This window comes from Penicillium soppii (assembly GCF_028829465.1).
Source record: "Penicillium soppii strain IBT 18220 chromosome Unknown utg000002l, whole genome shotgun sequence".
NCBI classification, from domain to species: Eukaryota; Fungi; Ascomycota; class Eurotiomycetes; order Eurotiales; family Aspergillaceae; genus Penicillium; species Penicillium soppii.
In genome coordinates, this window is record NW_026643232.1 from 223,002 (window position 1) to 235,540 (window position 12,539).

The 12,539-nt window shown below is 46.8% G+C and overlaps 3 protein-coding genes across 3 annotated transcripts; 1 reads left to right on the forward strand and 2 right to left on the reverse strand.

The window, feature by feature from the left end:
• Positions 1-2,975: 2,975 nt before the first annotated feature.
• Positions 2,976-4,149, reverse strand: N7529_001424 (uncharacterized protein; the record flags this gene model as incomplete). The annotated part of the gene is made up of 3 exons (XM_057236955.1): positions 2,976-3,087; positions 3,144-3,950; positions 4,007-4,149. 3 exons carry the CDS (start codon positions 4,147-4,149, stop codon positions 2,976-2,978), a joined length of 1,062 nt encoding a protein of 353 aa, XP_057101642.1.
• A 5,848-nt stretch (positions 4,150-9,997) lies between these two features.
• On the reverse strand, positions 9,998-11,110 carry N7529_001425 (GMF family protein; the record flags this gene model as incomplete). The annotated part of the gene is made up of 4 exons (XM_057236956.1): positions 9,998-10,189; positions 10,255-10,385; positions 10,517-10,616; positions 10,970-11,110. 4 exons carry the CDS (start codon positions 11,108-11,110, stop codon positions 9,998-10,000), a joined length of 564 nt encoding a protein of 187 aa, XP_057101643.1.
• On the forward strand, positions 11,058-12,083 carry N7529_001426 (flavin adenine dinucleotide pyrophosphatase; the record flags this gene model as incomplete). Its single annotated transcript, XM_057236957.1, has 3 exons — positions 11,058-11,135; positions 11,200-11,366; positions 11,450-12,083. 3 exons carry the CDS (start codon positions 11,058-11,060, stop codon positions 12,081-12,083), a joined length of 879 nt encoding a protein of 292 aa, XP_057101644.1.
• Between the last annotated feature and the right edge of the window lie 456 nt (positions 12,084-12,539).

Below are 12,539 nucleotides of genomic sequence, written 5' to 3' on the forward strand. Positions count from 1 at the left end.
AGGCAAGGAGACCAGTGTAAGATAGCCCCAATAAGTCCTGGCCGAAAAGATCTAAAGCACCCAAAATTCCAAATATAAGTCTTACAAGTGCAAGACAGTATATTGGACTATACTCCTCTCGGCAAGAGAGCTAAATGTATACCAGTCCCATCTAACTAAAACAAACTTTAATGATAAGAAGGAAATTATATCCTGCGAACCGACAGTTCAAGCTCCACATGAAGAATTGACTGCCTCAATTTACAATCCCGGCACTCTGGTAGAGACACGCTGTGCTTAAGTGGAGAGACTAGACTCTTTCCAATCTTGGACAAGGCCCCCCCCTACTTCTCAACCAGCTATGGAATGTCAATCCGGAAGAAAGGATGGGCTTTGTAAATTTGATACCGCTCGGCTCCGTATAAAAAAAAGGGAATAGTGAATCCTGACATCGTGGTACTGACGTACCAGGATTCAGATCTGGTAAGGGCTGTAACCACATTCAAACCTTAGAATGCCTACATAAAAGCTGCATGCATACATACATATATATGTATGTACTTACAAGGTAGGCAAAGCTGGGGCCAGGCAAACTTGCTTCCAAGGTTGTGGTGTCCCTTAGATATGACAGCGTGACGTTAGATTCCGATATGTCGATCGCCTGCATGATCTACGTGTTTGCGAGACGGAAATTGAACCCGCCTCTGATCATAATAGTAAATTTACCGTTTCGTTTCATCGTAAAATGTTGTAACGGCTCTAAATCATGAGTTTCTCAAGGCCAGCTTGCACATTCTCATGGCCGAAGATCAATGGAGAACAATAAGTGAAACATCCTCGATCGAGTTAGTTGACCGTTAAGACCCATTTAAGATGGATTCTAGCCGCGACTTCCACCCCTATCTCGGGCCACTATTAGAAAAACAAAAAGGAAAGGAATAACACCATATTTCACCCGGGGAGCCTTTCATTAAACATCCTACTGGACTGGATGCATGCTTTGAGACCCAGCATCTTAGAATCGGGTTCGACACCCTTACTCGCGGAGCCCCTGACTCGGTGGCATCAACCTCGGCAGGTGAAAATTCTGACAAAGCACGTCCCAACGGACTTTTGACACGTTCGACTCGCAAGTAATGTCCCTGCGCAATGACGGTTGTAGCCGCCGACAGGATCAAATCGGTTGGCTTATCCCTGTGACCCGGCAGACTGGTTATGTATTTGGTATGACGATGCACGGTGACAGCGGGTAACCCTTGCATGGGATTCGATTTGGGATATCAAGATGTCATCGATTGTGCAATAATATATAATTAATACATAGATATTCCAAGGTTGTTGGTACAGTAATTAGCACTTCCATCGGAAAATCTAGGTAGTCTAAATCGGTCGAGATCTGCGCGCCTGAAGGAATGACAGGGGTTCAGTCCGCCAGCGGTACTTTTTAAGCCAAAAAGGTAATCTGCAGTATTTAGTCGGATCCGACGAATTTCATTTCCAACCGGGCCACTTAAAGCAGACTAGTCGGATCGAATGGGTGCGCTAGGTCCTGATTGCCAAATAAGCCCCGAACACCTAGAATACGAGAAATTCTACGAAGAACTTCTCAGCTAGGTACTAGTGCGCGGATTAACCCCGTCACTGAGCCCATGAACTCACACCCAGCCTTGGGCGATCCATACTGTAATAGGAAACAGTCTACTGAAGCTAAAGGCACGGAGAATCGAGATCTAAGCGACTCTGGCTGGTTCTCCGGGACCAATCAGCGTTATTGTAATGTCTGTTCTTTTTCGGCCCCGCTATGCCTCTGACTGGCGCTGTACTGTACATACCTTGTCTTCTGAGTAGAAAGTACGACCAGGCAAATCCTTGCAATGGCATCATATGTATCGACATGCACATGCAATCCTTTCTTAGTCGTGATTGATAAATCATCTATCTCTCTGGGTCTTATCCACTCCAACGGCTCGGTCCGTTTGGACGGAAGCGCACGGCTTATCTCGCCCACATTGCAATACGTCCATCGCAAGTCCTTCTCCTTCTAGAACTACTTTCTTTCAGACTTTGCTCCGGCCGAAACCATCGTCCACAGTTGGGTCGCCCCGGAAGTCTTCCGAATTGTGTCCGGTTTCGTGGCGCTGTGCCACCCAGTCATGGAATTGGTGCATCTGGGACAGATCGCGAGTCTACTTGGACTTATTCCTTCGTGTAGTAGCCGGAAGTGTAAACATAGCTCCATGTGAAGGAGACATGCGGCCGGGAGTATGACGTAGCAATTTAATGAATACGAACTGGGTTAGTCTGAATAATTTGGAACCGTCAGCAATGTGGAGGTCGGGTTTAGTGTCCTCTCCCCGTCTTTTGTCTTTTGACAGGAGATCCATTTCCAAAGATACGTTTCTGGGCAATGGACTAGGGGCGATCCACCCGGGTTAAAAAGTTGTACACGTATCATACGTGATCTTCTAGCTAGAACTAAGTCTCGAACATGTGCTCAATCCCAGGAAATCGGGCGCGATCGGGTCTATTATGATTTGGCTTTGGATCGAGAGTCTCTTGCCTTGTTTGTAGTTGCCGTAGTGTTGCACATCCGCATTACTAGCGGATTGTCATAGCAAATGCGTGATGGAAAGTTGTTATTCCGAGGGGTAATTCCTGCGCGATAGATGTTACAAGGATGTCCACCGTCGGGTCGCATGCCGCTATCGCAGGTATGCGTAGACGAGATGCTGGTAAAAAGCGCAAGTGGTTCGGGTGAACATTATCGGGCTAAGCCCGGGCGAGGAAGTTTGGTTTCAACTTTGCGGTAGTCAATGCATATTTGGTATGATTGTGACAAAAACAGATAGATAAAACATGCATGGCTCAAAGATCGAGTTCTTATTATTTGTGTGTAGACATTAAGTTGATAATTGGGTTGAACAGGGGATATCAAGAATTGCATTGGTGGATTGCGTAGATAAATCAAATCACATAGATAATGCTGTATGTTCAACTCAATCTCCACCATCTGTTATTGCTGATTTTACTGTGATCGCCGTAGTTGCTAGCCTCTCTTCAACAATGCGAAGAATTTCAGGGTCTGGTTCTCGCGTTATCTTCTGGGGTCTATCAAAAGATGAACGTCAGCAAAATAATCCCCATAATGCAGCACAAATACATACGGAATTCTTATAGTTTCAGCACATTTACTTTGGCCACACTGCAAGCAAGTATCCGCATGTGGAAGAAATGCAGTTTCGCAGACATGGCACAAGTAGCGAACTCTCCGACGAGGTTTTCTGAACGTCCGATCGGGCACAGCCCTAGGAGGCTCAGCATCACCCGGATAGTCATCTGGGTCTTTTTCAAGATGAGCAGGGTCCCTGGGAAACTTCTTGCGTTGAACATGGCTGGATTCGCGCTCCTTTGACTCAACACACATGGTCGTGGACAAGGGGAAAGTGCGTCGAATACGCTGACGGGCCGTGTTGCGAACGTAGTCTTGGCCTCCCGTGCGCGAGCGTAACGTCCGAAAATGGGCTGGGTTGCTGGTATAATCTAGATCGGTCGTCATGGGCAGTGTTGGGGGTTGAATGGCGCTTGTTTCTGGAACCTTGGGCTTGCGAACCTGCGGTTCGTCGGGTTGACGGGCAGGTGGGAAACGAGGACATTTTGTGCATCGGGTGTGCGAGCAATTGATACAGACTTTTTCTGCGCCGAAGGTTGTTTCGCAGCGGTGGCAGGTGCGACGGACTCGTATGCGGATTTGCTTTGCTACTCGGGTGAGTTGGAGGTCGGTCGGGGGATCCAATTCGCTTGGCTCGAAGGTTAGGCCGTATTTGGCGAAGAGGGCGCGGGTCTTGGCATGTTGCGTGATGGTGTAGTCGGTCATTACGACTGGTTCTGGTGCAATGGGTTCCTCGGCTGGTGTAGATTGCACTGGAACGGGGACTTGCGCTAGTGTGGGTGCGGGAGCTGGTGTTGGTGGGCTGTGAGTTTGGTTAGTATACTTGAATGTTGAAGTATAAAATGGTATTTATCATACGTTGCTTCAGCTGGGCCTGCAACCTCGGGAGCGACGACGAGAGATTGACGCTTCGATGTTGAGCGGGGACGGAGAACAGTCTTCACGCGCTGCAGATATTTGGAGAGGCCCTCCTGCTTCTCTTGACGATCCTGGGGAGACATGATAGAATGATAGAATGAGAGACGATTGATGCGCTGGAATGTGATGTCAAATGCTTTGCTGATCGATTTCCACAGTGTCGGAATCGTTACTTCATTCCATATAGATGCCACAATATTCCATAAAGTGAACAAGTATAACAAGTATAACTGCCGGAAGTTATTTCCTTGCAGAAGTTGACAGGAAGTGACAGGAAATGATAGGAGCACTATACCTAGTTATAGATTAGGGAAGGCAGAGTTTAAAATATAATCTAGAAGAATAAAAGGGTAAAATTAATATTAAATTATTACAACATTGAAACATTATACAAAAAGAGTAAACGAGTCAACGAATAAAAGAATGCAAGAAATACAAAATACAAAATACAAAATACAAATATCAAAATATAAAAATACAAAAACTTAAACAAAAGTCCAAGCTCAGACGTACCGACACAGTGGTTCTGTGGAGTCGGATTGTTATGATCCATGGATATTATGTCGTATGAGTACTCCGTACTCCGTAAATCCTCGTCATATTGGGTACATGTATGATAGAATAATTGGGGATGGAGTATATCTCCGGGATGTTCTCCTGATGCTACGTTGGTGGAAAGTACCACTGTGCACAGGGAGCTGCAGGGAGCTACCGACCACCAGGTACATAGGTGTCTAGAATAAATGATAAGTGGCGGGATATGATGTTTTGTAGAACATTTGTACAATACTGCATGCATTACGGTGTAAGACGACTTAATACCTATGTGGGTAACCTTGATTTTCTCCCCAATCTTAGTTTTGGCGCAAACTCTCATTATTATAGAACAGCGGGACGTTTGTCTGGCAATGGCCTAGATTATTAGGGTATCATTGGCTATTTTCTCCTACCCATCATACATTTTTTCATTCGACATTGCATAACGTCTGGATGATATGGCAGCACCGAATACAGTGTAATACGGCTATACGCTGTGCATCGTACGCCGGGTTTCTCAACGTGGTGGGCCGAGGAAGTGACATTTGGCTCCAATTTGCCTGGCTCCCTGCGGACTCCACGGAAGCAGCCGCTATTCCGACTGTCTTTCCATAAACAGCTAATTAGTGATTATCAGTGGGAGCGCCCACCCCCGTGGATCGGGGTTTGATGAACGGGGGCGCGAGATAGCCGGTTTCCTTCGAGGGTTATTTATCTAGCGTGCATTATTAATCTCCTGCTATGCTGTATGGACCTTTGTGGTCGATCAGGAGGTTTGGGTAATTTTGGTGAGACCGGGATTTGAATTGCCGTGAAGATCGCTAGTTCACTTGTTCATAGTTAGTGCCTAGAGCACAAAAAAAAAAAAAAACTCAATGGGGGCTACCGGTAGTAAGATGGGGTCAGTGTACGTGATCTTGTTCAGGTCTGCAGATAGTTCTATTTTCTCTACAATCTGGTTATTGAAAAGCTCGATGCGATAGCCCTGAATTTGTGAAGAATAAGTAGAATTCAGCCACCAAATTGGGAAAATCGAAAGCTATTCAATATTCTAAGCCCGAAGGATTTATATTAAGTATGGTAGGGCGGGCATCTCTCCGTAGAACACTCATGCACCATGCAGAGCTTTGGCCGAAGTTGTACCACACACTACTGCAGCCTAAATAAGTAAATTGTTGATCATCCCATGTTGAATTTCCTCCCTCGTTGCCCAACGGTAAGCTAGGTAGTTGAATCGTGCATGTTTAGCACAACTGTCACTTTGAATCCCTGCAAATGGGAACGTGTCAAAAAAGGCAATAAAAGAAAAAAAAGAGCCAAGAGAAAAGCCATAAAGAACTTGGTCATAGAACATATATATGTATATATTGTATACATAGAGTTACAATACACACATTGTACTCATTTATCAACATTGACCCCAACTGCAGAGCTGACCCAGTCCTCTGGTAAATGAAAAACAACATGGAGAACTGGTTCGCACCAGAAACGAGGTCAATGCTTCTTGGAAATATTTTCCTGCACCGCTGCGTTGGGCTGGTTTTTGTGGATTTCTAAGCTCGGTGTCTTCCCCCTTCCCATCTCGGGGTTTTTGGGTCTTGACGCCCGATCGCTGGGTCAAGTGGGCCATGAGTGAGTACTCATGGCACTTGTCGCCGACGTTCATTGCCTGGAACGGGTGAGAGTGGAGTGCTGGTCTGACCGCCGGGTTTAGGTCTTGGAAGCGTGCAAGGATCTCGTATAACATACATACAGTATGGTAATACAATACTGGACTGGCGATACCTAGGTGCTAACTATATTGACATTAGACTATCGTCTTGGGATGACTTTGCTTTTTCGTATCTACGTTGTACATACGTCTACTGGATCCGATCGCCCGATCTACCAGACAGGGGGGCGGACGATAGTGTACAATGTACTTTGTTTTTCCGAATGTTGTCTGCATGCACGGTGCATGAATGGCTCATCCCATGTGGGAGTATATAGTATACAATATGATACTTGTCAATTCAAGAGCAAGGTAGAGAATAATGCATAATTCATCATATTCCCCTCACTATGTAGGTTGTGTGTCCACACGGCCATAGATGCATCTTTAGTACAGTAGACATTGTATAAATATACGACTTCTGCAACATTCCATATACGATCATGCATTCTTTCCTTGTCCCACGCTTCATCTCCATTTGCGTACGCCCATCTTTCTCCATCAGCCAAAGATGATCATGATCGACCCGGGGCAGTGGTAAAGCAACACACAGCGGCAGCCGTCTTCGCCGCCTGAGAACACCATTCCAGCCCCTTGGTACCATCCTGCTGGTACTGGAATTGATTTTGCAGAAGCGAGAGCGAGATGCGGATTTTCATCTTCTACTTGTCCATCACCAAAATTGTATTTCATGTGCAATGACCGTGCCTCACATTTTTAATGAAGAATTACAGTCCCTCCAAAGGAGGGTGCGTCAACCAAAATAATATTTCACTAATTTTAACCTACTATCGTTGACTATTAATATCTCCATCACTATGCCTAAAGATGACGCTGAAATTAAGATTCAAATTACTAAGGTAATAGATAGCTAGACTATCATAGTAATTTAAGCCTAATAGCCAGCTTCGAGATCCTTTAGAAGGTATGAGATCCACCAATTTAACGCGAGCTAAATGGCTCTCGGGAGTCTGCTGCAGGGCGCCTTTCGCCGTGTCCCAGAGCCACACGGTCTTGCTATAAGAGCTAAGCACTAGGTCCCAACTCCTTCGTGGTCTCGACTGCACCCCGGGCCGCGTACGCGCAACCAAGTTGACTAGACAGACCAGGGGATTGAGACATAGTATCTGGTCTTTGTGAAAAATGCCTACCCGACCCTATAGAATAACACTGCTGGTCCCCGAGGTCCCCGAAACGTCCCGTGATATCTGTACCAGTCAAATATTGAATTACTGCCGCTTCACTCTCCTGCCATCCTACATTCATTTCACTAAGAAACAAACCCAGAAGCTGACTTCCTCCTACGTTATGTTCACATATCGTTTGTGACAACCCATATTGTATGGGAAAACATTCTTCTTCCAATCCAAACCATCAGTCAATGATTCATCGTCAAATTGGAAAATTTCGGCCTAAGCAAGTCTCGTCCCTCTATCCCGTACCTCTTTGAGGTCTCAGGAGAAGAGCGCATCAAACAACTTGAGGCACATCTTAAGAACGAGATACTCCGGTTGCAACGACCTAATATTGAACATGTTATCGATATGTATAAAACTGGGCAGCTAAAGATCTCTTTGGACGACCTAATGGGAAAAAATTTACATGTGTGCGGTGGTCAGGTCTTTGAGGATTGCCCAATAGCAAGGAACGTAAGAATCGCCCAGTGTGGTTTGAGACAAGGTCTTCTATTAGAGTAATTGAATTTATGCCTGACTCCTGAGCTCTTTAGGGTGAGCCAGCAGATGGTACAACAAAACCTCGAGGGTAACAGGGTATACTCCCTTCTCCCCGAAAAAGACTTTCGATAATTATTTAACAAACAATTTCGTTCCAGAAAAGACAATAACAGATGAAACTCTGGAGTTCTTACGAAGAAACAACACCTAGCATGATGCATAAAGTATGTTTCCTCTCGGGCCAATCTTTCCTAAACTGACACGTTTCGGATAGTTCGACAAGCTGGAATGCAATATGCAGTAATTCCTATGACCTATGGTGGACTCTTACAGGCTCGATTGGTTATATATTTGGAATATACTTCTAATACGGGTCATGGGTGAGTGAATTACAGTGATCATGGCGTTTTTGGCATGAAAAGCTCATTGAGAATTGGAGCTAACACAAATCCCAAGGTGGAAACCAAATGCAAGCTCTGATGTGCTCTTTGAAATTTGGCCTTGAGAGCTTAGAGGAAAAGAACCCACTTTGCCCTATATACATGCCTGATGTTAAGCTCAAAATCAGAAATGGTGAATTCTTTATGGTATGGGTAACATGATGGTTTGGTTGTCGGACCCTCCTTCGGAGGGTCTGTGATTTTTTATTCGGCTATAAGGATGTTTATCTCTAATGTTGATATTATTGGTTTTTGGCCAATGGGAAATATCATGGATGTATTCTCCGCTTTTGTTCGACAGGGAAGTGATCTATAAAATAAGCAGAAGTGAGAAGGGCGAAGCATCACAATGGGCTTATTGGATATTCACAATGCAGTTGCACATGGAGATTTTTAGACACAGTAGAGAGATTCACCAAGTATAGGGATACATTTCAAGGACAAGCTGGCGAGAGCACCTCACTCTGTCTGATATGCCATTTTGACCGACTGGTTGGAAACAACTGACTGGCATCGAGCTCGCTATGACTTGGCTACTAGGTGACATTGATATATGCAAAATAGCGTGACGGGTAGTTAATTGGCTAGGGTTGAGTTCTCAGACGTACCCGACTTTAATTACACCTCCATTGTGGCATACACAGATTTATCCCAAGTAAGCGCTAAGGGACTTCCAGCAAATGTCAGAGGAGGCCAAGTTTCATAGTGGATGATCATACTGCATCAAAAGCCAATCAGAAATCCCACTCTGTGTCAACTTCCAACACCAGAAACAGGTGTCCAGTGACGAATCAATACAGCCCGGAATTCAGTTCAGCGACTAGACAGCGCGAACGGCAGAGACAATCAAACCCGGGGATGATCCATTAGCTTGAAAACTTGTGCGAGCGAAAACAAAATGCGCTGGACAGTCTGGGCTGGCCATCTAGTGAAGATTGGGACTAGCTGCGCAGATCAGTGGCTAATTATCGTTGGCAGACGACGATCGATGGCTTAGCTGGAGTGCCGGCACTGAGCGGGGGAAGGGAAAGGAAACAGAGTTGGGCGATGCAAATTGTCAAAAGCAAATATAGCTTTCCAAATACCGGGAGTAATACAATGCCAGCTGGCCAAGGCAGCTGAGCTGAACGCAACGCCGGCGTCCCCGAGACTACGACCCTGGCCACTCGCTGTCTAGGAATACTATCTGAGGGACATGACTCATGAGATCTACCGCTAGTTGGGAAGGGCTCATGCACCGTTGCAAATCATGTAGTTGATAGATCACAAACTTTCGTCTGAGATACCGGCTTTGTGCGATCGATAGCCCAGGATTTCAGGATTTCAGAAGGGAGAATGCAGGAACCTGCTTGGTTCTATCCAGTCCGGGAAAGGCTTTGAAGGTAAGAGTCTCATTCGACACCATATGATGCGTCTGTGTGCATGGACGGCATCCATAGGCCAATAACATCCAGTCAATCCGCAAGAACGCCATCTATACAAATCCCATGCCTTAGATATATGCCCAATCCATTGACAGCGACCTAGTTAAACTTCTTAAGTAATGTATTGTATCGTCTTGCCCGGCTTAGCCCGATCCAGTCAGCTTGTCCTTAATGTCGATGATATCGTCGTCCGTCTCCACCTCGATCACTCTGTTGACTTGCGCGCTTGTGCGCATTAGTTCCACTGCGTTGGCGTATGACATGCGCTGCATCGGGTTGCAATTTTCTGGGAGCCAGTAGAGGAGAACGTAAGGGACTGAGGGGCGCCCGTCCTTCTGTGAGGGGATATCGAAATTAGTATGCATGGTCAAGAGAGTCCAGATTATGATCACCAACGTACCGTGATCAATGGGTAGCTGAGTAGAATGAATCGTGGTGAGGACTCGGGGAGTTCATCTGCTAGATCCTCCAGCTTGGAATAGATTTCATCGTCTTCCGGCCGAATCTCCTGGGTCTTTGCATCAATGATATCTACCATACACTCGTGTCAGTTTCAAAATTGGAGAGCTGGTTGGTCTGCCAAGCAGAACTAGCCTGTATAGCTGCAGAGCTTGGCTATTTGGTACAAGGCTTGCTTTGATTTGCTATCTAGGGGTCCGTACAGATGATGGCTTGCGCATCCTTGGCTCTGGATGTGCCCAGGCGGAACTTTCGCAGCTTCTCCTTTGTCTCCGGAGAGAAAGAATATAGTCGTGAGTCAGACTACCAGCGGTCAGCACCTGTTGAGGAATAGTTGCGAGTATGCGTGGCCTAAGTGAACCAGATGCGAGCAGATGTCTCACCATTTTGGACGTTAAATGAAGGCGTAAAAAAGCACACAAAGAACAGCTATCTGGAATCAGCGAGATATGCACTGAATTAAATAGACACTGGCAAGTTGTCTTCACTCGTTGCAGAAATGGAAGAACACAGCAGGACTGTGACGCGGGATTGCGATGGAAATGCGGGCGGAGTTCCCCCCCACTTCCTCCACGTCGTGAGCATCGTCAATAACTCCTCCTCCCATATGACCCATATCTCTTTCCCTTCATGCTCAGCCGACTTAATCTCCTTACCCGGCACTTTTCACGTCCATTCGGTCCCTCCCGTCCTTCCATTCCCGCCCTCTCGAGTTCATTAGCCCCCCTCCTAGGTCCATGCGCCATGACATCAGCCGCGCACGCGAAGCCCATCCACACGGCAGCATGCCTCATCATCGGCGATGAGGTTCTCGGTGGAAAGGTGAATTGTACATCCCAGTGACCGGGCATACACAGCAAGTTTCTAACATTGTACCTAACCGCAGACCATTGACACCAACTCGCCCTACCTAGCCAAGTTCTGCTTCTCCCTCGGCATGCAGCTGAAAAGGGTTGAGGTCATCCCTGACGACGAGGAGGACATTGTTGAAGCTGTGCAGCGCATGAGCTCGCGCTACGACTTCGTCGTGACCAGCGGCGGCATCGGGCCCACGTGCGTCCACCCCAGCGCGAGCGCACCCGACTCGCTCGCGCAACCACAACCACATACCAGCAACTAACATATGCCCTCCGCAGACACGATGACATCACCTACTCCGCAATCGCAAAGGCCTTCAACCTGAAGCTGCAGCTTCACCAGCCTGCCTTCGAGCGCATGAAGCGCCTCTCCAAGCCACACCCCATGCAGCCGAACTTCGACTGGGAGACGCCGTCGCCAGGCCTGAGCGCCAAGCTGCGCATGGTCGAGCTGCCCTATGACCCGAAGGTGTCTGCCGAGTCGCAGGCGCTCTTCGTCGCCGATAATCTGTGGGTGCCGATTGCTGTGGTCAACGGCAACGTGCATATTCTGCCCGGTGTGCCGCGACTCTTTGAGCAGTTGCTTGATAATCTTAAGCCGTCTTTAATTCCCCGGCTCACGGACCCTGAGGGCAAGGGCACGTTCCGATTCTTGTTTAGCACGCCGCTGCCGGAGAGTGCGGTTGCGCCGTACTTGACTGAGCTTGCTGCGAAGGTTGAGTCCCGCGGTATTAAGGTTGGCAGTTACCCGCGCTGGGGAAAGAAGCGTAATACGGTTACCTTGGTTGGTGCAGATAAGGCGTTCATGGAGTCTTTGACGAAGGAGGTTGAGGAGAATGTACAGGGTAAGCTCGTTACCAAGGAAGATGAGCTGGATCCTCCTTCCGACTCGGAGCATATTTACAGTCAGTAGATCGGATGGCTGGTGCATGTATATCCTGGATGTTTGCAGCTGGTATATTGGTTTAGATGCTTGTCACACATGTATCATAATCTTTCTAGATGTACATTTCAATCACAAATTGCCAAGTCAAATAAGACGAGTTAAGGTCTTGATACAGTGTACGTAGACGAGCTCTCGACAATAAATCGTACCCTAAGACAACCAGACGGTGGAGAACAAGCGCGATGATAATGGAGAGCAAGGAGTCCACCTTGCTATGAAAAAGAACATATATTGACAGCCGTGTCGTATCCCAGGACCGACAAGGATAATGATAATAAAAGGCGATAGATAACAAATACCAAGACGGATCTTTCTCAAAGACTTGGAAAACAGATAATGAAAAAAAGGGATTAGACGCAATCAGACAACAAAAGGGGAATCAAAATGTTTCGTGAGACGAGGATTGGCGTCAAGGTCGGCAGT